Source organism: Acomys russatus, chromosome 3 (assembly GCF_903995435.1).
Source record: "Acomys russatus chromosome 3, mAcoRus1.1, whole genome shotgun sequence".
Lineage (NCBI taxonomy): Eukaryota > Metazoa > Chordata > Mammalia > Rodentia > Muridae > Acomys > Acomys russatus.
The window spans coordinates 5,877,141-5,903,532 of record NC_067139.1 but is presented as its reverse complement, the minus strand read 5'-3'; the positions used below and the strand labels follow the sequence as shown (position 1 = coordinate 5,903,532).

Sequence of the window (26,392 nt, the reverse complement as noted above, 5' to 3'; positions counted from 1 at the left end):
TCATGGATTGGGTGCTTCAGCATTCTTTACTTTAGTTAGTTAGGCTTCCCTACATACTCTTTAAATGGAGTTTGTGTCTGTAGCTCTCAACTGGAAGGAACTGCAAGCACTGGGCGTCTATTAATGATCTTCTGGAAGAAGAAGAAGAAAGGAGGAGGAGAGGGAGGAGAAGGAGGAGGAGGAGAAGGAGAAGGAGAAGTACTCAATCACCTTTGAATGAAAATTAAGGTTTTATTGGACTTGAGTCCTTGGACTGAACGACTCAAAGTCTTTCGTATAACCTTTCTCTTTTTTTTAAATTTAAATTTTATTAATTTATTCAGATTACAACTCAATTGTTGTCCCATCACTCGTATCCTCCCATTCCTCCCTCCCTTCTGCTTTCACCCTATTCCCTTCCCCTAGGTCTGTGGCCGAGGGGGACCTCCTTCCCCACTTTATGGTCATAGGCTATCAAGTCTCATCTTGGCAGCCTGCTTATTCTTTCTTTGAGGGCCACCAGGCCTCCGCACCAAGATAGCTCAGCTGGTAAAGGCTAGGCTCACAACCATAAGCATAAGAGCTCAGTAACCTTTCTCTTATGTGAGAAAGGAGGACAGTGGATACCAGAAGGAAGATAGCACATGCTAAGTAGAGGACAGAGCACACTACAGTTATTTGAATGCCCTTTCCTGGATTGGATAAGTCTATGATCAATTGGTTTCCTATAAAAACTTGTTTTGGACAATTCTCTGAATATATTTCAAAATGATTAATTTTTCCCTTGGGCATAGTTTGGTGCATTCAGTTTTCCAGTACTGCCTGCCATCTAGTCTTTCAGTGGTCATCTCAGATATCAGCTGAAATATTTTAGTGAGCACTGTGCATAAATGTATTTAGAGACAAAGCACTTATAAGTAACATTTATACCACTGATAATAAGTTGTTAAATACTTTATTCTATTTTAGTTAGGTGTGGCAGCTAATTCAACAAATCCTAGCACTTTGGAACCCAAGGCAAGAAGATTACTTACCATGAGTTCAAGGCCATTGTGGGCCTTGACTTCTCAGAGCCCACCCTCCCCTAAATATAATTATTCTACTTTATAATTAGTGTTTTCTAATCTCTTATATGTATACATGCAGGAAGTGGTGCACAGGTTTCAGGTATCCACAGATGTTGCATGACTTCCCCTAAGCATCCTGTTTCCCTTTGTCCCTGGTGGAGAGAGCAATTATAGCCAGAGGAAGTGCTTACACAGAAGGGAACGGTTATGTCTAGGAACGACTTTGAGTTGTTCGTCCCTGGGATTCGGCTCCAACAAAACGTTAGTTTTCATTAGAAAGTGATCAAGTGCTTCTTCTTCCAGAAAACCATCAGTGCTTGCAGTACCTTCCAGTAGAAAGCTACAGGCATAAACTCCATTTAAGGAGTTCTTAAGGAAACCTAACTAACTAAAGTAAAGAAAAACAAAAAATGTTTCTTACTCAAGTCTAACTTGGCGTACGAAAGTGGTTTCCTTTGGTGCTAGCTACAGAAAGACTGGTGACTTGTGTGCAACTAGACCAAGAGAGTCTCCCTTTCCCTAGAATCTGTTGACTACTTAAAGTAGAATCTTTCAGTAGAGGGATCTCATGTACCCTGTGAACCTCATGGGTCTCTTGAATGTTGTTAGACTTCCCTGTTCCACAAGGGGATATCAGTGGTCCAGTCTTATGAAAGTCTTGTGTTGGTGACCTCTGTGCTCTGAGTCCAAGGAAGTGTAAAGCAGCTAAGGCTGAGATTAGCAAGAGACAAGTGCGGTAACATAAATGTTAAAAGCAGACCTTACTGTTTCTTTCATCTGCTTCATTTCCTCAGAGACACCACAGCCCTTTCTCTACATGTCCTACCTAAGCTCGCCAGTCATTTCTATCATCATTTCGTTTCTTCATCAGTAATTAGCACAGAATATAGTCTTAAAACCAAATTGAGTCTGAACATCTGTGTTTTAATTGCTGTGTTCATGGCTTTTAAATTAAATGTCATTATCACTTTGGAATTGCCTCTTTGCTGCTTTCTTTTAAAATTTGGATGATTCTATAAGTGCCTCATTTTAATTTAACTGTAAGCATGTATGTATGATTTATATGTTTCTTTCAGTGATTCATTTATGGATTATATAAAACAATATTAAAATGACTAACAGTTTGTATATCTCCACTTGAGATGGAATGAAATAATGTCAAAAACAACTGTGTCCTTTTCAAAGGCTTCTCATTTGTTTTCACCATGTATGCACAATGAAACATACTGTGATTTTTGCTTTTCATTTGACAGAACTTATGAGGAAGGAGGTGTATCTCTCCTACCTCTGTGGACCTCACTTTGGTTCCAGCAGTAAGCCAGCATTTGTCTCGAATGCTTTTTGGTTTTGTCTTGACTTTCAATGCTCAATTGTTAGATTTCATCTGAGAGAGCACAGACTAATCCCAGGAAACTCATCTCAGTCTTTGGTTTTCTTTGAGGTTTTAGTTTTATTGCCTTAAACTTTTACATATATTTTGTTCATATTATTTCCTCTCCCCCAACCCCTTCTAGATCCTCCCTGCCTCCCTACTCACCCAATGTCATTTTCTATTGCTCTCTTTCTAAGCAACAACCATCAAAACAAACAAACTAGTTTAAAAAATACCCCCCAAAGCACACAAGTGTATGTATTTTGTATATAATATTATGTATAATATATTATATATAGTGTGTATGTGAATATAAGTACATAAGTATTATGTATTACATATTTGCAAGCAAATAAATATGCATTTGCATTGTCCAACTACTCCTGAGCATGGAGCACACTCTGAAGTGTGCACCCACTGGGGAGCACTGCTTAGTTGGTTCCCAGCCCCAAGCATCTGCAATTGTTTAACTTCTAATGTTCTCAGAGAGTTCCTATATGCGTTCTGGGTGTGTTTTAGTAAAACTAGTAGAAGTGTGCTTAATATCTGACCTAGACGTTCTGCAAGCTCCTGCTTTAAATAATGGAAGAGTAGAGTGTATTCTTCCTATTAAGAAAGTAACAACTGCTGTTGAGGATGTGGGAAATGTGAACTGATATAGGCATCCTATAAAGGGGTCCCAGGGAGTGGAGAGGTGGCTCAGCGATTAGCAGTGTGTGCTGCTCTTGCAGAGGACCCCGATTCACTTCCCCAAATAAACACTGGGAAGTTCACAACTGTCTGTAACTCCAACTCCAGAGAGATCCTACACATATGACCTTCTGAGAACCTGAACTCACATGCACAAACCCATACACAGACATACATACGTAAACATAATAAAACATAGCAGGCTACCAAGAAGAGACTAGATACCCTATAAGCATATACAGAGGGAGGAGGTCCCCCTCAGTCACAGTCATAGGGGAGAGGAATAAGGGGAAAATGGGAGGGAGGGAGGGAGGGAGGAATGGGAGGATACAAGGGATGGGATAACAATTGAGATGTAACAAGAATAAAATAATAAAATATATTTTTAAAATTACATTTTTAAGTTTAAAAATTGGAAGTAATGCCTTATGATCCTGAAATCCACTCCTGTGTATATATCCAGGAGAAAGGAAATGAGTATGTCAAAGAGTCAAACGTACTTTTGTGTTATTACAGCACTGCTCACAAGAGCCAAGAAATGGAAGCAGCTGTCCATAAAATGATTGATGGATAAAAAAAAAAATGCAGCACACACACACACACACACACACACCACACCATACACTAGTACTTATCTGTTCAAAGAATAAAAGTGTGTCACTTACAAGAGCATGGATGAAGGTAGAGCTCATTATGTTAAGTGAAACAAGCCCAGCATGGGAAGACAGGTGCAGAGGAATCTCATTTGTATATGGTATCGTAAATAGCTGGCTGACCTTTCAGAAACAGTGGAGAGTAGTGACTCTCGGAGGAGAACGGCTTAGGAAAGCTCTATGGAGTTGTAGTTAGGAATGAGGCCACATGAGAGATGGCCTGGTGGGGGGCAACAGACAACACTGGGCCTTGTGTCCCGAAGAACACTAGAAGCAAGTGTTAGATAGTGAAGGCTTAGCCTGATTATGCGATGTATATACAAACTGGGTCATCACATGGTACCCATTGGTGCATGTAACAAAATCTCACCATGTATCATTTTCAGCTACCTCCAATAGACAGCTGGAGGAATGCTCGAGTGTGCTTTAAACAAGTGCCTTAGCATGTGTGACCCTGGATAGTGTGCCTTAGCATGTGTGACCCTGGATGGTCACCCAGAGGGTCCTGCTTCTACACCGCCCTGACCTGCTTCTGCAACACACATTCTGTATTTTAAAAAAAAAATCTTCAAAGACTGTTTGAAACATGAACAATGTCACTTAATAACACTTGGAAGAAAACAACCTTAAAAGGAATAATAGTTTTCATAAACTTCACAAGCAGTTTGGAAAACTTCCTTTTGGAATGTACATACACTTACACACGCACACACACACACACACACACACACACACACACACAGAGAGAGATTAATACATTCATTTTCAGTTTTACATTATAATAAAAATTTGTCTTTATTCTTTTAAAATAAATAAATTATTTAAAATATTTTAAAAATATATTTTAAAAATTAAATTATTTATAGACTTTTACAAAAGTCTATATAGTTCATATTCTTTGCTATGTGAATGGTTATCTGCATGCTTATGTATGCAGGTGCACTGTGTCTATACACCTACACACATGTAAGCGTGCGTGTGTGCATGTGTGCATGTGCTTGTGCACACATGCATTACACATAGAACAGCCTTAGCTGTGACTGTCCTCCTCAGGACTTGCTTACCTTTAATTGTGAGACGGGGTCTCCCACCAGTCTGGAAAATGCAGAGTAGGGGAGGCAGTCTGGCCAGTGAACCCTGTGATCCTCCTCTTTCTGTTCCCCCAGTGCTGGGATCACAACCAAGCCTGGTTTGTTTTCTGTGGGTCCTTGAGGTCAAACTCGAGTATTTATGTTTGCAAAGCAAGCGCTTTGCCAAGCAAGCTTTCCCTCCAGCCCTTCAGGCATTTATGTGCTCCTCCATTGTGTCAGATTTCTTTGAGAATCAATGCTATGATGAATATCTTTAAGGATCACTTGGTACATTTCTGATCTATGCCTAAAAGTGAAAGATTGCTGTGTATAAGTGACCATTGATAAAGAGCATTATGTGTACTTTCAAACCCTTTTTGAAGTGTACTGTTAAGGCATTTATCACTCTTCAAGAATATGTAGAGTACCTATCAAGATATGTTACCTATTAGCATTATAATTCTTGCTATTTTTATTGGTAGTTTTGTGACGTGAAAAACCAGGACCTTATGCATGTTATAATTTATCTCTATGATCATTAACAACTTAATTGGCATAAGTTGTTTTTCATTTAATAATTAAATAGCATTATTCTGTGCAATTTAATTTATCTATCTTTATATTGATTGATTGACTGATTGCAGTGCTAGAATTTGGATCCAATTGTTGAACAACTGTTTTACCAATGAACTTCCAGTCCCTTTCATGCCACTGGAAATAATTTAAATTGCTTTCTTTATTTTTACTTTATGCATATGGGTGTTTGTCTTGCATATCTGTCTATGCATCAATTCTATGTAGTACCCATGGAGGTAGATGGGGTGTTTGGTCTCAGGGAACTTGAGTTACAGACAGTTGTGAGCTGCCATTGATTCTGGGCATCAAACCCAGGTCCTCTATTAACCACTGGGCCGGCTCACCAGACTCTACATAGAATTTTTATGTCAGTTTGTTGATAATTTTCAATTACTGAGAAGCTAATATTTCTCATTGGTTTGAAAAGGGTTTTTGTTTGTTTGTTTGTTTGTTTGTTTGATACAGTGTTTCTCTGTGTAGTCTTGGCTGTCCTGCAACTCTCTCTGTAGACCAGGCTGGCCTCAAACTGAGTGATGCATGTACCTCTGCCTCCCAAATTCTGGGATTAAAGGCATGCGCAACCACCACCTGGCTGCTATTTTTTCTTTTTATTCTAACGATGCTTATCCAGTTATTTTTAGAACACATATTTCAGGTCAGTTGTTAATTTAATTTTTTTACTCCGCCTACATTTGGTACTGTCTTAACCTTTATGAAATTACGTCTCTGATTTTTGAGGTTATAATATAATTACACCATTTCTCTCCGCTCTTATCTTTCTCCAAGCCCCCCCCCCCACCCAACACTCTGAAAGCCATGGCCTCCTTTTTAAATCAATTATTTCTACATACATATGTGATATGTACATAAATACATTTTAAAGCATCTTTTTTAAAAAAAGATAAGATCTTCATACCACACAACTCCCCCTCCAGAACTCCTTCTCACTTATGTTCCTCAAGCTGCAGTCAGGTGTTTGTTAAATGTTATATTCTAAGGCCATTTCTCCTTTAGTGTTTTCAAGGGTTAGCTTCAGAGCTGCTCTGAATGCTAAAGCCCAGGCCACTCAAGCCCACACATAAGTAGTATAGCTTTTTCATGAGGTGTATATCCATGCCATTGGATATGTACTTCGGAAGATCTCGATTCTGTGACTTGCAATATATAATACAATGTAAAAACAACTATGTAAATTAGTCTTATGTTTTGCTTAAAGAATAACAACAAAATTATGTATGTATTTGATATGCACCCAGGAGCCCCGCAGGCCTACCCACCTGCACTTACAAGTTGCATTTGGCCGAGCCTGTAGATGTAGAGCCTTGGAGGACCAATCACACTTGGTGTTTGGTACTTTCCTAGGTAGCAGGAATATTCTGAAAAGTTTAGTGCTGTGTGATTGGATCTGCGGTGTGCTTCACCAGGATGCTGTGCTCCCCGTCATACCATCCATCCTGGCGTTACACTTTTCAGTCCTTTGCATTTGAACTGTGCCTTGTGATTCATTAGCTGAAGGACTGTCCGTGAATAGAGCCAGGAAGAAATTATTTCAGTAGCAGAGATGAGAGGGTTAGCCTTGAAAAGAAGAGGAAGAGAGAGAGAGAGAGAGAGAGAGAGAGAGAGAGAGAGAGAGAGAGAGATGCCCAGGATCTTCAGATCAGACTAGTGCTGGAGGCAGGAAGCTGAGGGAGCTCTCATTTATTATTATTAATGCTTTATTGGTCTATACATGAAAAGGCATCATTCCTGGCTGAGAAAGATAGCTCTTGGCTGAATATGAGCCATCAAATGCCTAGCACTTTCTTATTCCATGTATGTCATTTCTGCTGCCCATGCACTGTCCAACCTGCGGATGCCCCTTATTTCTTTCCATCATCGCCTTCTCTCACAAAACTGAAGTTTTCTGGTTATTACAGAGATATACTCCAATATGTTAATAAACATAATTCAACACACACACACACACACACACACACACACACACACGCACGCACACACCAAAACGAAAACCTCCCTTAGATCTTTGTACTCTTCGCTGGTAGGTTACTTCTGCGTTCTCTGCCTCTTCAACAGAGCATTTCTGAAAGCTTCTCCGCCTTCCCACTCCTCACTCCTCCTGTGTGTGTGTTTTCTGCCAGAACTCCTGGTCATGCTTGTCTTCTAGATTGCTAAAGCCAGATTCAAATGACTCTTCTCCCCCTCCCTCCCTTCTCCTCCCTCTCTCCCTCCCTCCCTCTGTCTCTCTCCCCTTCTCTCTTCTCCTCTCCCTCCCTCCCCCTCCCTCTCTCCCCCCTCTCTCTCTTCTCTCTTTCTCCCTCTCCATCTCTTTCCTTTCCTTCCCTCCCCACTTCTCTCTCTTCTCCGTCTATGACTGAGGCTTTGGTTTGGAGTGCACATGAGAGAGCACCAGACTCTCAACTGGGCACCTGAGACATTCTTTCTTTTTTTCTAAAGAAGATATACTCCAGTCTGTTCCAGAACCTCACCCTTTTGAACAGTCTATGAAATGTTTTCTTTCCTTTATGGATTGAATAGAAGCTAAGAGAGTAACAGGTTGCTCTCATGGCTCAGGAACTTAAGTGCTGCCTACGCTGCTGGTCCTTGTTTTGACTGTAGCCTCAATTTTTATCATTTTAGGTTTATATGATTGGCAGTTGATAGTTTCAATCTATCATGCTTCTTTTTCAATAAAGTTCTGTTAAATTTTGTTACTTTATTGTTCTGGATCACTTCAAGAAATTCTAAAGTAAAGGCCATTTAGGTAGCATTGGCATAGGTGGGGCTGGGATGCTAGCCCAGTCAGTAAAGTGCTTGCTGGGTAAGCCTAAGGACCTCTGGTCCCCAGCACCTATAGAAAAAGTCAGGTGTGGTGGTCCATTCTTGTAGTCTCAGCACTAGAAAGATAGAGACAGATGCGTCCCTAGGACACACTGGTCATCCAGCCTGGCCTACTTGGTGAGCCCCAGGTCCCAGTGACACATCTGTTTCAAAAAGCAATGTGGACAGCTCCTGAGGAACAACACCAAAGGACGACCTCCAGTCTTCACAGGCATGCGCACATATAGTCACACACACATATGAACGCACATAAGTGCTTGAACATGCACACCTGCACATACAAGTGCAAAATAAATAAAATTATCATTTTCAATATTCTCATCATTTCAAAAAACATAATGTACCTCTATTTGATATATATATACATATATAGTTGGCATATACATGTACATATATGTATATATGGTATATATATGTATATGTACATAGAAGATATATATCTTCTATTTAATATGATTTTTTAAAATATTTTATTAACTTATATTTTAGGCAAACAGAGTCAAATGATTTGCTCCAAAGTATGGCCTCAGTAAATATCAGTTATTTTGTGGTTGTTGCTGTTTTAGTGCATAGATGTGTCTATTTAGGATTGTTCGCTGTTTGGATTATTGCTAACTTCCCTCTCCTATTTGTGGTTTCTGTATAAGAAAGATAGTGACTTCTGTATTTGCTTTTCTTCCCAACATTAAGCATAAGGCTCAGACCAAGATCAAGCACATGCATCTGATATGTTACCTCTTCCACGGTGAACAGAAAATAAATCTAATAAACTAGAGTGCAACAAACAATTGTTAGGCAAGAATAAAGCATGTCAGATATCCTGCATATTAGTGTAGCTTGATTTACTTAACAATGACACTTCTTAGGTAACTGGCATGTCATAGCTTCTTATAATGTCTTGTGAACAAAGCTGAGGGAAGCCATTCTGGGAAAGTGAGATGCTGCAGCTGATGAAACTTCATTTACCTGAAGAAGAACGGTGGTTGGTCCTTGTGTTTGCCATCCTTAGTTTATACTGTGAATCAGATGGCTGTAAAAAAGATTATCAACCAAGCATAATACTGACTGGGCTCTGAGTTAAGATTTGTATTTTTGGTTTAGCCAGTGGTATCTGAAGATCCAGTGTTCTTAACTGTTAAAACAGAAAGCCAGTGTAGAGGAGGAAGATTTCCCTAGGTCCTTCTTTGAGAAACATTTGAGCCTTTTTTTTTTTTTTTTTTTTTTCACATCATATACCACATCTGGAGCAGTTTTCACAGTGTCCAAAAGAAAGGATGACAAGGTGTTTCGCTTTCTGTTTTTCAACTGAGAGAAAGAAGCAGGCTAGTGAGAGGAGGCAGAGAAACACTTTTGGATATTCAGCCAAATTATTTCTCTCCAAATAGACAAATAAAATAATAGCTTGCCTTTTATAAAGACTTATACTTGAATTGGTTAAATATTTAGGCTGCTATCTTACCCTAGTTATTTTTCTGTTGCGGTGGAAAGACACTATGACCAAAGTAGCTCCTAAAAGGAAGTATTTCATTGGCTGCTTGCTTAGTGTTTCAGAGGGAGAGTCCATGATTATCATGGCAGCAGACAGGCAGGCATGGTGCTCGAGAAACAGCCGAGAGCATACATCTGATCCTCAAATTGGAGGATGAGAAAGAAGGAACTACCTGGCAGCAGCATGAGCTGTTTAAACCCCCAAGCCCACTCAATGACACGCCTCCTCCAACAAGGCCACACCTCCTAATCCTTCCCAAACAGTCTCACCAACCTGGAACCAAGAATTTAAACATATGAGCCAACAGGGGCCCTGTCCATTCGAGCCGCCCCAAATTATCGTGCACACAGAGTATGTGCAGCAGAAGAAATTATTTCCCGAGGTTCCTTTGTGTGTTTGTGAATAACTACAGTGTGGTAGGAAAACTTGAAGCAACCTTACAGTTGATGTATTAAGATGCATCTTGGAACCTAAGAAGCCTTTTATGTGAACTTATACAGTTCATTGGACAGTTAGACACATAAGAGAGCTTCCATCTTCACATTTCAAATTTAACCTTGTCATAACTGTTTTTCCTTAGATGATGTCTTTAACATTATCCAGAATGAAGGATTTACCATACTGATGCAGAGGCAAATATCATTATCAGAGGAGGAAGCAAAGACAATATGCAAGAACTATGAGAATGAAGAGTACTTTGCTAAACTCGTAGCTTACATGAGCAGGTGAAGCAATGTTCAGGGTTTTAAAGGGCTGTGATTGTTTCTGGCTCATCTCAGCCCTTTTATAAGCTTCATTTTCATTAGGCTGGGAAGCTTCGAAGTTCTATAAGCACGTTCTTGGTCTGTATCTTTGTCAGTCTTGTTACTGTCCTCATTCTCTCCTCAAACGTCTGCCTCCTCTCCCCTTCAGAAATATTGTTACAGCAAATAACAGTTCCCTTGGACATGCCAGTTTCCAGTTGAGTTGGATGCAGAATTCCAGAGTGGGCAACACCACCAAGTCCAAACAGAGAACTGTCAGACCCCTTGGGCGGCCTGATTACTGTTTTGGGGGTTTTGATGATCATCGATGTCACGTGTCCTAGAGGAGAGATGGGATACTAGAAAGCTGCCCAATAGCTAGAGGAGTAACCAAAATGCAGCTGAAACCAAAAGCCAGCAAGATTACATAAACCAAGCAGAGAATGAAAGCTTGGAAGGAACCACGCTTAAGAACTGGGATCCTACTTTTCCCTTCCTGATTTTCTTCCCAGATCATCTAAGTGTACTCTTGAGTGCGTGCCAACATATGTTAATGGTGGACCCATTATAGATCATTTGATGTACTGCGGTCAGATTAACAATGCGCGCTTGTGTTCTCTGAAGGCCATTAACTCCTAAGGCATTTTTTCATTAACCTTCGGTTTTGCTTTTTCTAACAGTAATCCATCTTGTGTCCTTGTTCTATTGAGGGAGAATGGTTTGCAGCATTGGCAAGAGTTAATGGGACCAAAAACCCTTGAGGAAGCTTTCACATACTATCCAGAGAGGTATCGCTTACCCCATGGCTCTCTGCCCATCTTCATGCAATGCAGTTTTACTTTGGGAGCACCTATTACTGGGGAAGACACTGACTGCATATTGTGGATGTCTGGTCTTGATCTAATGTAAGCTTCCAGACAGCTACAGTTTTTCAAGAAAAGATGGGATGCTTGACATAGGCCTCTTGTCTCTACTTACAGGAAGAAATAATCCACCGTAATCACAATTTATAACAAATCACCCTGAGAAGAGATGTGATCATGCTTGCAACATCTTTAAGTGATCATAAGAGTTTTTGGAATACTGATAAGAAAAAGTCAAGATTAACCTCAATATCACTGTACAGAGAACTTTATTCTTACCAGTTGAGGTCACACAGCTAGGCAGGATTTTTCACTACAGGATATTTTGTTTTCCTTGGTTATAGCCACAGTGGGATGTAAACGTTCACATATTTTCTCCCTAATGTCTGCTACCTCTATGAAAGGACATAGCATGTCCAAGTCACTGGCTGATTGCATCCATTTGTACAGTACTTAGATCTGGAATGGGTGCCGTTGCTTGATTTTTTTTTTTTTACCAACTTAAATAAGTAGTGTAATATTACATTTGATTGTTATGTTACATTTGACTTTTAACTTGGCTTTTTTTTTTCAAAGTTTATGTGCAAGGTTTGCCACAGAAAGTTTCCCTATCAACCTGTTCTATGGAAGCCCTTCAAAAGAGGAAGCTGAGAAGGAGATCGAGCATTTTTTTCCTCCTCAGAGCACGCTGGCACTGATCAAGCCTCATGTGTCACCCGAGCAAAGAAGTAAGCATCCACTCTTTGTTCAAGTCCCAGCCGTCAATCTTCTGCTTGACTCACTCTACAGAGAGCTTTCCTCCTAGATTTTCTAATTGGGATACTAAGGGTTTTTTTTTTTCCTTTCAATTTTATCTTTATTTTGGCTTTTGTTCTCCTCAGTGTTTCTCTGTATTGAATTCAGTCTTCAAATCCAGACTAATCTCCGTTCTTTCACTCTGTTGTCCATTTATATTTTCTTGGACATTGCTCAAGCACTTATTTTTAGCTGCATAGCGTTCAGCAAAGTATTTGTTCATGTCTTCTTTAAGTTCACTGAGTTTTTTGATAGAGTTTATGATTGGTCTTCTAAACTTTGCCTTCTTGGTTCTCCTGTAGAAGTAGTGGGGTTTGGTGAGAAACTTACCTGTTTTGGCCATCCATGGTTTTTTTGTTTGTTTTTTGTTGTTTGCTGTTTTTTGTTTTTGCTTTTTTGTGATGTAATCTCTGAATGTGGAAATCTTTCTTTGGTGATGTGTCTGATATGATAGTCTAGACTTCCTTAGATTGGGCCAGAGCAGGAAATGTGTGACTTGAGCTAGGCCAGGGAAAGCTCGTTGATGAGTTGCTTAATGGACCGAGAAAAATGGCTTCCAAACCATGGGTCTAACAGGCAAAGGATGTTCACAGATAAAAAGAGTTCAAGAATCCAGGTCTGGTACTAGGATTGTTGGTTTTAGATGGCAGAGGGCTTTGGTGAGGGATGCCAAAGGGAAGAAGCAACTTTCCTAGGAAAGCCAGCCCTGGCACAGTGAGGGATCCAGGACCTAACTAGCAAAGTAGGTCCTTGGGTTGTGGGTCTGGAACCAGACCAGGAAAGATGGCTTATGCGTGAAGAACCATTTTCTTGACTAATTATTGAGGTAAGTGAGACTGTCTTGCTGAGGGCATTTCCATTCCTGGGCAGGTGGTCCTGGACCGCACATGAAAGCAGGATGAGCAAGCTATAAAGATCAAGTAAGGAAGCCATGTTGTTCTAGGGCTTCTTCTTCACTTCCTGCCTCTTGAGTTCCTGCCCTAACTTCCTCCAATGACGGACTGTGATACGGAAGATTATGATGAAATAAAACTTTCCATCCCATTTATAATCATTGTGTTTTTATAACAGCAGTATAAACCCTAACTAAGACAGAGATTGGTACCAGAGAGAGTGGACTATTGATTTGACAAAACTGACCATGATTTGGGAAGGATTGTGGAAGGACCTTGGACCTTGAGGATGTAGAAACCTTCAAGACCTCAGAGTTTAGTGACCCACCCGTTCTGTGGCATTTTGGCAGATCAGAATGTTGAGAGCAATGCAGATGATGAAGGTCTGGCTTGTGACGCTTCAGAAGGAAGCAGTGTCCCTTTCTGTGGCTGTTTGTATGATAACTGTATTAAGAATCAGCTGTGATTAACAAGAGCTCAGAAGTACTAAAATAAAACCGTAGACAGCTGAAGTTGATCAGCTGGTGCTAAGAAACTAGAAGAGAGATTAAGAGAAGAGGCCAGCAGTTTTTGAGGTGAAATCTTATGGGAGGCACTTCCTTAGGGTCAGCACACAAAAGCCGTGGTCCAGAAGTGGCCAAATCTTTACCTTGTGTTGGCAGCCACACTTGGTAATGTGTACGAGCATCCCAGGTGTTACTGATTGTGAAAGCATGAAAGGATTATGGAGAACGGTTGAGGCGAGGCACCGTGTGGCAAAGTCAGAGTCCCTGAAAGGCTATTACTGCATGTGCAACCCAGTTTCAGGGAAGACCCCAGCATTCTGAAGATCAGTACCATTGGACAAGCACCAAGGACAGCAGCATGTGTGGCATGGAATGTCCCTGAGCCTATGAGAGAAGCTGTCCCGAGCTGCAAGCAAACAGCAATTCTGAAGGAATCTGTCTCTGTAGAGCCCAGAAGATTGTGAATAGGTCTTAGACACCAAACACTGAGACTTTCACACTGTTAAACTTTGTTTTGCCTTGGTTTGATTTGTAACTGTGACCTGATTCTTCCTTCTTGGAGTAAGAAAGTATTTACCTTGTTTTTTATTTCAATAGGAGCTTACTGTTGACTTTGAACAGTCTTACTGTTGACTTTTTAAAGAGACTTTGGAGTTTAGAGGGACTTTAAAGTTTTAGAGATACTGGCTATTTTAGAGATGCTTGGAGTTTGAGACTTTAGATCTTTTTTAAAGCCTGTTTTTTTTTTAATTGGAAGTTTTAAAGGGTGGGATGTTTGCTATTGTGATATTAATATGAACATGACATCTGGAGGACAAGCGAGACAAGAAATGTTGTAGTTGAATAATGATGTGTTTGTGGGTCAAGTTGACAAGTGGTTGGTTGTGCTGACTAGTGTCTTCTCAACTTGACACAAGTGAAACTCATTCAAGAAAATGGAATCTAATTGAGAAAAGTATCCCTGCCGTGTTGGATTGCAAGCAAGTCTGTAAGGCATTTTTTGATGATTTATGATGATTGACGATTCGTGTGGGAGGGCATAACCCACCATGGGAAGTGCCATTCCTAGGCAGATGGTCCTAGGTTGTATGCGAAACTAGACTGAGGAAGTTACTGGGGGGAAGGTCGGTAAGCAACACATCTTCACAGCTTCTGCTTCATGTTCTGCCTCTTGAATTCCTGCCCTAACTTCCTTCAACGATGCACTGTGATGAGGAAGTAGGACATGAAATAACCCCCATCCTCTCCAAGTTGTTCTCAATCTTGAGGTTTTATGGAGACATTCTGCTTGTCTGCTTTGTGACAACACCTTGCTCTGACCACCGTGCCTAACACAAAGGCCAACATTTCTAAAAATACACATCAGCCAGACTCCAGAGAGAATTGTTTACTGGCTTGCTGTTGAGGAGCCATGCATATTATTCTTTATAATATCATCTTGGCATGGTAAATTAACTGGATTGGCTCATTTCTGATGTATGCTTTGTAGCTTTGTATCTGTTCACATTTATTACTAGAAGGCCCATCCGGGTTATCCTTGCTGGCAGGAAAGGCCAAGCTTTCCTTAGTTGTTTGTTTTTTGTTTTGTTTTGTTTTGTTTTTTTGTTTTTGTTTTTTTTTTTGTAGGTTGGGTCTCACTCACCTTTCTTCCCAGCCACACGCCTCTGAGTGTTTTTTATTTGGTGAAAAAAGAAAAAAAATCTCTTTCTTTTTTTTCCTTACCCCTTACCCCTTTCCCAGGCATCATACCATCTCCCCCCTCCTCTTCTTCCTTTGCCAGAAAGCTCCAATTCTTTCAGTTGGTTCCCCTTGGTCTGGAGAATGCAGACTTCAACACTGAGGCTGTTGGTGCGATTCTGCAGGATCCAATGTATTGTTGCACTCAGCCGTGACATTTGCTTCAGGAAAGAATGCTTGCCTTGGCTCTCCCTACCCCTCCCACAACCCCCACCCTGGCACAGATCACATAAGACATTCGTGGGCATCTGGGGCATAAAGATGAAATCATGTCTTCATGTTTAGCGTGTCAGTAGATCTCCTTTTCCCTTTGATGCTCCCTCAGTTGACCAAAGTGGGACATCCGTGCTAACACCCTCAAGGTCTTCTGGCTGTGAATTTGGTGCTTTTGATTTTACATGATTTTGTACATATAAACCATAAGACGCAAGTTAAACTATTGTTTTCCTCTGGCATTTTGATCTCCTTGAATACACCATGAACACAGAACTAATGATCTACAGAGGTACCCAATGTTTGTTTCTTTAGAGGAGATCCTGAAGGCCATTAAAGAGGCTGGATTTGAGCTGACCATGCTGAAGGAAATAGTCCTGACTCCAGAGCACGCAAACAAAGTTTATTTCAAGATAACAGGAAAAGATTTTTATAAAAATGTATTGGAAGTCTTATCTATGTAAGTTTCTGACATGCAATTGTTTGTACTGTAGAAGTGGTTACTGTATATTATAGAGACCGTGGGAAACACAAATTATTTTTTTGAACAATTTTCTATTTGACTCATGGAGGGACACCTTGTTAATATTTATAGTTTATTTATTTTTACAAGCCTTTCTCCTTTCCCTTCCTCTTCATTTGTTCTTCCTTCTACTTCTTTAGTTTCCCATACTATATATATAGAGTCTGTTAGGCCTTAAATTCATGTTAAGTCAATGTAATAGTATGCTAAAATCTCTTTATCTGTACAAGAAAGACCTAAGAGCTGCCTCCCAGGAAGCGAAAGGACTGAGAACCCGCATCACAAATACTAAGAAAGCAAAGCTCCAGGCAACTCTGTTGCAGGTTCCATTTCCTATAGGTTACATCAAAAAGTTCATGGTTTAGCCTTTGTAGTTAGAATATTATGTGGAGGGGAGAAAAAAAAGAGGTAACAGGAGGATGAGGTCAAGATGCTTTAGAGAGGACCAAAGTCTCCACTGACCAACTAGGGTCATCCAAGTGGTAATGCAGTGAGCTGAGGTAAGACATCTTTATAACTTTAACCAGCCAATAACTGGATAAAATATATCTTGGTAATGAGCATAGTCTGGTTATGGTGGCCTTCTGCAGTGGAAGCAATCCATAAATGTCTAGACAGTGTTTCTCAGCCTATGGGTCATGACCCTTTTGGAAGTCACATCTGATAGCCTGAATATCAGAAATTTACATTATAATTCATAATAGTAGCAAAACTGAGATTAGGAAATAGCAGGGAAATAATTTTATGGTTGTGGGTCACCACATGAGGAACTTTCTTAAAGGGCCCCAGCATTAGCTAGGTTGAGAACCACTGGGCTAGAGGCTGAAGGGTGAACATGAAGTACAAGCCTGGGTCCATAACAATGTTTGTGTGGTCCCCAAAGCAGTAAAAAAGATGAATCCACTCACATTCATTCACTAGAATTAAACCACAGCACTCAAACACCAACCCCGTGAAAAGGAAGAAAGCACATGATCACATAGATTGGGGAAAATGCTCCGGATGCACCAGAGGCACTCTGTCTTTGCAGTGTGTGTAAGCGATGCCCCGTGAAGGAGCCTGCCTTCTGAAAGAGTTACCATTTGCAGGGGCCCGTCTACAGTCATGATTCTGACCAAGTGGAATGCTGTTGTGGAATGGAGACGCATGGTTGGCCCAGTAGACCCAGAAGAAGCAAAACTGCTCTCCCCAGATTGCCTCCGAGCCAGATATGGGGTGGACATTTTGAGAAATGCTGTCCATGGGGCATCTAACACGTATGAAGCATCAGTCGGCATCAGTAATGTGTTCACAGAAGATAATCCTGAGGATGCCTAACTAGAGTACGTACTATAAAGCATATGCCACTTTGATAAATGTTGTTTTCTTTTTTGATTTTATTTTTGAGATTATGATATAATTACATTTCTCACATCGCTTCCCTCCCTACAAGCCCTCCCACATACCTACCCCCACTTTCCTTCAAACTCATGCCTCCTTTTCAACTAATTGGTATTGTATGTGTATATATGTATATATACATGTATACATGTCTATATATTTATACATATGTGTGTATATTTCCTAAATATAACCTGTTTAGTCCATATAGTGTCAACTTGTATGTGTTTTCAGGGCTGATCATTTGGCACTGAACAATCAGTTGACGTGAGACAGACTCTCACAGCAAACCCCCTGATCCTCCACTCCCTCTTTCACAATGCTTCCTGAGCCTTAGGTCCAAGAGCATTTTGTAGACGTATCCATTGGGGGCTAGGCTCCGCAACTCTGCATCGTGATTGGTTGTGGTTTTCAGTAGTGGGAGTTTCCCCCACTTTGCTTGATGATTAGTGAAGACTGCCCTTATCTGTTGGTATAAAGACAAATGCTTATAAACTGTTGTTGGAGATTATGCTCCTTTAAAACATTAGTGGTTGTAGATCCTCCTTCAACAATCAAGAGTTCACCAGCACTGAGCAGTTAGCTAGGCTTTCAGTACCAGGCACGGCTTCCCTCCTGTTAAGCAGGTCTTAAATCCAGTTAGCAGGCTATGGTGTTTGCTGCCAAGGCATGAACAACCATCTCTGATACCTATGGACCACACCAATGGCTGACATGACATGATAATCCTAAGGGTACACTACCTCATGTTAGATACGGAGTGGGAAATGAGTGACACTTCCCATCAAACCTATTCTTCTTCCTTATATTGAAAAGTAGACTTTACATTATCTACTGTATGTCTTTGGCTCCGGACTTTCCAATAACAAACCTATGTGTGGAATGTTGTCCTCACATACCTGACCCAAGATGAAGTTTAGTGTCCACAAGAAAAGGAGAAAACTGAAATTGATAAAAAAAAAAAAAAAAAAAAAAAAAAAAAAAAAAAAAAAAAAAAAAAAAAAACCTTTCAGCAAGAGATAGAAGAGAATACTGTTTGTCTTAGTTTGGGGTTGGTATTGCTGTGATGAAACACCATGACCAAAGCAACTTGGGGAGGAAAAAAAGGGTTTACCTGGCTTACACTTCCACATCATAGTCCATCACTGAAGGGAGCCAGGACAGAAACTCAAACGGGACTGGATCCTGGAAGCAGGAGCTGATACAGAGGCCATGGAGGATGTGCTGCTTATGGCTTGTTCATCATGGCTTGCCCACCCTGCTTCCCACAATGGCTGGACACTTCCCCATCAATTGTCTAATTTTAAGATGTTCTGCAGGTTGGCTTACAGCCCCATGTTATGAAAGCATTTTCTTAATTGAGGTTTCCTCTTTTCAGATGACTTTAGCTTGTGTCAAATTGACATAAAACTATCCAGCACACCGTTCCATGTTCTATTTAGCCAGTAGAACCCAGAATCAAAGTACCAAGTGTAAAAGTAGTTTTATAAATGAAGGCATAATTTCATGCCTCAAGAATGTTCATGTTTTGGAGCTATGAAATATATCTATATACACTATGCTTGGATAAAGTTTGCTACTTGCAGGCAAATGTAAAACCCATTGGGAACAACTGAGGGAGTGGTGGAAGTGAGGTTTCTCAGCAGACCTACAGTCTACACGTAGCTACTCTTGGCTTCCTCCTAACATCTGTACTGCCCTCCTTTTGTGCCACGGGCATCATTATCACTGGATTTGGAGGTTCCCGTTTAGTGTATAATTCAGTGCTGAACCGGGAGGTCTATATGTCTCATGGGTAGGAGCCAGACAAGTTAGAAATTGAAATGTACCTGGAAATATGGGCTGCTGCCCTACCAAAGAAATGAGAAAAGTTACTTTTCTAGCTGTAGCCACAACTAGTTATCCTCGGACAGAAGATTCAAAGGAGATAAGCGATTTAGAAAGCACCATGCATTCTGTGTTGGTCACATTGGGTAAATGATATCCAGAATTGAAGAGAAATAAGGTTATAGGAGCTTAGGGAGGTTAAAAAGACCCCTGTGTGGTGGCAGCAGCAGTAAGATGGTGGAGCATGTGCCCATCCTCTTCCTGGGACATAAGAAGAATATAGCCAGAAACTGCCAGACAGAGATTTTTCCGGGATTTTAAAGGTAAAGATTTGTGGGAACCCAAAAAATGACGATTCAGTAAAAGAGCAACATAAAATGATGTGGAAGCCTTGTGGATGCATTCCCAAGGTCAGCCCCATGTCTCTGGGTTTAAAGAGAAGAGCAGATTTTACAAATTACTGTTTTTGCCTGCTTTCACATTTCTGAGTACCATCTGTATAAGAATTGCATATAATACACACACACACACACACACACACACACACACACACACCAAATCATGGCCAGGTTGGCTTTATCTCAGAGATAAAGAAACCTCGAATTGATAAACACTTTCAGCAAAGTTTCAGGATACAAAATTATCATACGTTGCTTTCTCTTATACCAATGTAAATTCAATGAGAAGGAAATCAGGGAAACAATCCAGTTTACAATAGACAAAAAAAAAAAAAAAAAAAAAAAAAAAAAGAAAGAAAGAAAGAAAACACATTAGGGCAAATCTAATTAAGGTAGTAAAGGCCCTTTATGATGAAAATTTTAAAACTGAGGAGGAAGAAATCAAGGAAGACACTAAAAGATGAAAGGACTCTCATGTTCATGGATTGCTACAAATGATACTGTTAAAATGACCTTCATGCCCCAACATGTTCATATATTCAATGAAATTCCAATAAAAATTTCTGTGCCATTTATCACAGAAATAGAAATAATGATCTTAAATTCATATGGAAATACAAAGGATCACAGATAGTCAAAGCAATCTTGAGTCAAAAGAACGATGTTTCAGGCATTATTATTATACCTTTCTTCAGTTGTACAACTAATAAAAAGGACACTTGTATAGTACTTGAAGAAAAAAACCAACACACACACATATCACTTGCTGTGCGTGTGTGTGTGTGTGTGTGTGTGTGTGTGTGTGTGTGTGTGTGTGCGTGTGTGTAATTTGAATAGTAGATTCAGACCTAAGCGACCATAGCAACATAATTTTTTGACAAAAATACACACTGGAAAAAGAAATCCTTTTCAACAAATACTGTTAGGCATATTGGATGACTACATGTAGGTGAGTGAAACTTGATTCTTGGCTCCCATCCTGAACAAAAGCCAACTTCAAGTGGATCAAAGACCTCAACGTAAAACCTAAAGCTGAGAGGGCTAGAAGCAAAGTCATAGAGCACACTACAATGTAAGCAGACATAAGGACCTTCTGAGTGGGACTCCTGGTACTTATGAAATAGGACCAACAACTGATAAATGGTATCTCATGAAACAAAAAGGCTTCTAGTACAACAAAGGAAACAATAAGTTAAGAAGTAAATGAGAGAAAATCTTTGCTAGCCATTCATCTAACAGGATTAATATCTACAGCATACAAAATAACCCTAAAAAAAAAAAAAAAAAAAAAAACCAAGTAAATGAACTACTTAATAAAAAAATGAGCTACAGATTTGAACAAAGATAAGATATATATCTTTACATATCTTAAAAGAAGCTATATGGATGTCTAACACTTTACAATGTTTAATAGACCTAACTATTTTAAAAATAAAAATACTTTGAAATTTTATCTATAAGGAAGGTTATTATCTTAAATTTTTTAATCAATCTGACATGTGGAGTACCCTCATTCCCTGTTGATAGGAATGCAAGCTGGTACAGCCACTATGGGAAAACAGCATGGAAAAATTTTTCAATAACATAGAAATAGAACTACCGTAAGATGCCATTGTCCTACCCCTGAGCACATAGCAAAAAACCGTATAACTTACTGCCAAGACTCTTGCTCATCCATGCTTATTGATGCTTTTATTCAAATTAGCTAGAAAATGAAGTCAGTTTAGATGTTTAGCTGATGAGTGGATAATGAAACTGTGGTATGCGTACAGGATAGAACTTTTATCTAGCTGTAAACGAATATGAAAATTGCAGACAAATTGGTGAAACCGGAAAAAATTATACTGAGTGAAGTAACCCAGACATAGTAAAACAAATGACTATTCTCTCTCATCTTTGAATTTCAGCTTTATATTACTAGTTTGGGGTGTTCAATTTAGTTTCTGTAGATGACACGAGTAGAAAAGAGCCACTGAGAAGGGGTACTTTAAGGAGACTGGATCATAGGTAATGTGCGAGCAGAGAAAATAATCCTGGGGTTGGAAAATTTTAAACTGGGAAAGGGTGGGAAAATAGGGGAGAGATGAGGATAGGGAGAGAGTCAACCAAAATGAAGGGATCTGAAAGACCTACAATCTTATAACAAACAAACCGCTCAAATATTAGTCTATCACGCTGCCATTTATCTTATGAAGCTTATTTTTTCTATTCGCAGGAGTTTGAGAAGACAAGGGAGGTTTCATTAACATAAAACCATGAGTCACAACTTTCTGTGAAGAGTAATAAAAATCCCTCCAAGGAAAGCAAACACCAAGATGGAAGCTCACAAGCCTGTGCACGGTAACAATAAAAACTGTAACCACCAAGTGGATTCGCGTGCTTATTTTTCAACAATGATGTAAAATGGATCAAATAAAGCTGTACAGCTCAATACAACAAAAGGTGAGGAGAAACACAAACCAAGAAATAGTCCAGAGTGGATGCAGCCTGCAGAGGAATAACTTGACCAAGGATGCTGCAAGGCCCCAACACTCACAAGTTGGTCATGGGTTTGACCCTAAAACCGTTGACATTAACCAGCCAGAAAGTCTAAGAAGGTGGAAGATAGAAATACTTATTTTATCTTTCAGTTTTTAAAAGATTTGTTTTATTTTGTGTGTGTGACGATTTTGGGTTGCATGCATGTATGTCCATCATGTACAGGCCTGGTGCTGGCAGAAGTCAGGAAAGGGTGCCCGTCCCCTGAAGCTGGAATTATAAACGGTTGTCTGGGGGGTGCTGAGATCCAAACCCAGGTCACCTGCAAGAGCAACTAACATGAGCTCCTAAGCCCTGAGGCATCCCCTTAGCCTCGAGGACTTGCTGATTGGCAGTCTCACTGTGGGACTGTGCAGATCATGCTTCTAGCTCCCCACAGTATCATGCTGACCCCATCCACAAGAAAGGATCAGGAGTAGAAGTTTTTGTCAGTTTTATCTTTTCCTCTCTTGGGTGAAACTGCACAATGTTTCTTGGGATCAAAGGATCCCAAGCTCACACCCAGGTTCATATGCAGTTCCCACACTATGTCACCTCCTTCTCAGTCTACTCAAGAATGTGCTGTGTCTGGCAAGTGAGCTAAGACAGTCAGTGACTTGTTCCATCTGATGCTAGTGATAATTTACTCCTTTGAAAACTGTAGTGTCCCAACACTGCTTGATACTATAGACTGACGCTTGTGACTGGTTCTTAATTATGTGAATTCTAGTTGCATGCGAAGTGTAAAGAAAGACATTTCTCATTTTTTAAAAATTTCAAGTGATTTTTAATGTTCTTAATTATATTTTTAGAATATCACGTGAGCCCTGTATTTAGGTAATTTTGTCCACTCCCTCTTCTGCCTCCAACTCCTCTTGTGTTAGACCAACTTCATCTTAGATTTCATAACTTCTATGATTTTTGTACATACTTATATATATAATCCACGGATTCCATTTTGATATCACTCTAATGTATATGTGTTTGGGACTGACCATTTAAGATTGGATTACATGCCAGTGTCCTTGCACCTGTAGAATATTGATGCTCTCTCTCCCCAAAGCCATTAAAAGCATGTGCTCTCCCATCTGGGCTAGAACATCTGGGACTTCCCTCAGATACATTCGCTTGTCAGTTGGTGTAATTTTTCAGGTCTAGTTTAGGCGACCATGCTATTGTGGTTTCATGGATACAGAATCTTTGTTGTATAGGGAAGGCAAAATCTTCCAGTGGGCCTTTGGTCCTTTGGCTCATAGCGAGCATTCCACTCTCTCTTCTGAGGTGTTCCCAGAGTCGTCAGCATAGGGACTGTGTTGCAGATCAGTTGGTGTTGGCATCCACATCATTACTTATTAACTGCATTTTTTTTTTTTTTTTTTTTTTTTTTTTTTTTTTTTTTACCAGTTGAGGATTTCTGTAATGGTCTCCATCTTCTGCAAGAAAAAAAAAAAAAAAAAGCTTCATTCGTGAGGAGTAGCAATAGGTTCACTTATCTATGTGCATAAACACACATATTTAGACTGCAGTTAGAAAGTATACTGACTTAGGAGAGTGCCAATAAGAGGTACTCCTCTGGGGGCTGTGATTTGTCCAGCTGCAAGTTCCTGCCTACGTTTGCAGCTCCAAGCATTAATTCCCACCTATTAAGTGGGTTTTAAGTTTAATTAATTGGCTGCTGGTTATCCCCAAGATATAAGTGCCATTATCACACGCCTGAGGACAGATGGTTCTGTGGATTCGTTTTCTCCCTTGGAAGCTTGCATGGCATCTTTAGAGACTATGAGAGTTCTCAGGGTGGAGGTTTCCATGTCAGTTACTGCTCAGTTGCTCCAAATCCTAGGTCAGATGTTTGTAGTGTCTTCAACCTTAAGAGCTTCCTTTCAAGTTCTAGCAGGAAGTCAAAGACAGTGACAATAACGTACATTGTCTGTGGAGTCTCCTGGATCCCCCTGATCACAACTGGAAGGAATGGTTTCTCTATATGTAACAGAAGCTTTTGTTAGATAGTCAATGGCTTTGGGGGAGCATTATCACTCCAAGTTTTATAACTTTATTTAAATATACGTTTTATATATAATACACACACTGATTAATATGTATTTTCAAGTAAACATAAAATAATTTTCCCTATGGCCTTTGTCAAACATCCTTAGTGTTTCTTATTTTCATTCTTTCCCTATCCTTCTGTCTTACTCCCCCTCCCCCCATCCAGGTAAATGCCCTCACTTCCATTTCTCCCATCATAGCACCTGTGTCCTAATATCCCCTGGTCCCTTTATACTTTCCTGATCCTGCAGTTACTCCAGGTTGTATGTTCACATCAAAATATTCAGAGCAAATGTCTTAGTTAGGGTAATTATTAGCCTGATGAAACACCATGTCTAAAAGCAACTTGGGGGTGAAAGAATTTACTTTGCTTTCATATCCTGAATAACAGTCCACCCAGGGAAGCCAAGGCAGGAACTCAAACAGGGGTTGAACCTGAAGCCAGGAGCTGATGCAAAGGCCAGGAAGAGTCATGCTTACTGGTTTGCTCCTCATGGCTTGATAGGAAAGTCTTTTATGCAGGCAATTTCTCAACTGAGGCTCCCTCTATGAGATGATTTCAGCTAGGATCCACAAACAAGAGAGAACACATGGTGTTCGTCTTTTTGGGTCTGGGTTACCTCAGTGTAATATTTTCTAGTTCTATGCATTCCCTTGCAAATTTCATGATTCATTTTTCTTTACGGCTGAATAGTATTTCATTGTGTATATGAACCACGTGTTCATTATCAATTCATCAGATGAAAAACATTTAGGTTGTTTCCATTTTTTAGTTATTGTAAAAAGAATAAAAATGAACATAGCTGAGCAAGTATCTGTGAAGTGGGATGCTGAGTCCTTTGGGCATATGCCAAGAATCGTTACAGCTGGGTGATGTAGCAGATCTACTTTTGGCTTTGTGAGAATTCTCCATACTGATTTCCAGATTGGCTGTACCAGTTTGCAATCCCACCAACAGGCAATAATAGCAATGCTCCTTTACCCACATCCTTGCTAGAATTTTTGTCTTTTTAAGTATTTTTATCTTTTAAAATGTATTCACTTTACATCCCAGTCGTAGCTCCCTCCCTCATCTCCTCCAGGTCCCACCATCCTTCCCTCTTCTCCCCTACTCCCCTCCCCTAGTCCTAAGAGAGGGGGATCCCTCTTCTCTATCAACTGACTGACATCAGCCTACAAAGTCTTATAAGGACTTCCTGCATCATGGAGTCTGAGCAGCCTATCAGCTACACCTGAGCATGGTCCTTGTTTGATGCATCAATCTCTGCAGGGTCCCCTGGGCCCATATTTGTTGGCTCTGTTTGTCTTCATGTGGAGCTAAGCTCCTGTTCTCTCCGGATCCTTCTATCCCACAACTCTTTCATTAGACTCCCTGAGCTCCTTCCAAAGTTTGGCTATGAGTCTCAGCTTCTGCTTTGATCCATTGCTAGATGGAGTCTTTCAAGGACCTCTATGGTATGCTCCCTTCCTGTTCTCTCTCTTCAACAGCTTACAGTGTCTCTTCTATTTGCCCTTCTGAATGAGAATTAAGCATCCTCCCTAGGGTCCTCCTTGTTACTTAGCTTCTTTAGGTCTGTGGATTGTAATATGGCTATCTTGTATCATATGGCTAATATCTGCTTACAAGTGAGTATGTACCATGCATGTCCTTCTGGGTCTGGGTTACTTCATTCAGGATTTTTGTTTCCAGCTCCATTCATTTGCCTGCAAGTTTCATGATGTCCTTGTTTTGATAGCTGAATAGTGTTCCATTGTGTAGATGTACCATAGTTTCTTTATTCATTCTTAGGTTGAGGGACATCTGGGTTGCTTCCAGTTTCTGGCTGTTACTAGTAGGGCTGCTATGAACATAGGTGAGCAAATGTCCTTGTTGTATGGTGGAGCATCTTTTGGGTTTAGCTCTGTACCCCATTTTTAATTGGATTATTTGGTTTGTTGATGTTTAATTTATTGAATTTTTTAATGTATTTTGGGTATTAGCTCTCTGTTGAATGTAGAGTTGGTGAAGATCTTTTCCCCAGGCTGCAGGCTGTCATCTTGTTATTGACAGTGTTCTTTGCCTTACAGAAGTTTTTCAGTTTCATGAGGTCTCATTTATTAATTGTTGATCTTAGAGCTTGAGCTGTTGGTGTTCTGTTCAGAAGGATCCTAGGGAGGATGCTTGATTCTCATTCAGAAGGGCAAATAGAATAGACACCAGAAGAAGATGAAGAGAGG

General features: G+C 40.1%; 1 protein-coding gene across 1 annotated transcript in view; it reads left to right on the top strand.

The window, feature by feature from the left end:
* Positions 1–17,324, top strand: part of Nme8 (NME/NM23 family member 8) — a 36,909-nt gene extending 19,585 nt beyond the window's left edge. The window contains exons 11-15 of the mRNA XM_051143188.1: positions 10,315–10,459; positions 11,158–11,265; positions 11,917–12,068; positions 15,800–15,944; positions 17,096–17,324. Coding sequence (XP_050999145.1) covers positions 10,315–10,459; positions 11,158–11,265; positions 11,917–12,068; positions 15,800–15,944; positions 17,096–17,324 — 779 coding nt within the window. The remainder of the gene's footprint in view (positions 1–10,314; positions 10,460–11,157; positions 11,266–11,916; positions 12,069–15,799; positions 15,945–17,095) is intronic.
* The last annotated feature ends 9,068 nt before the right edge of the window (positions 17,325–26,392 follow it).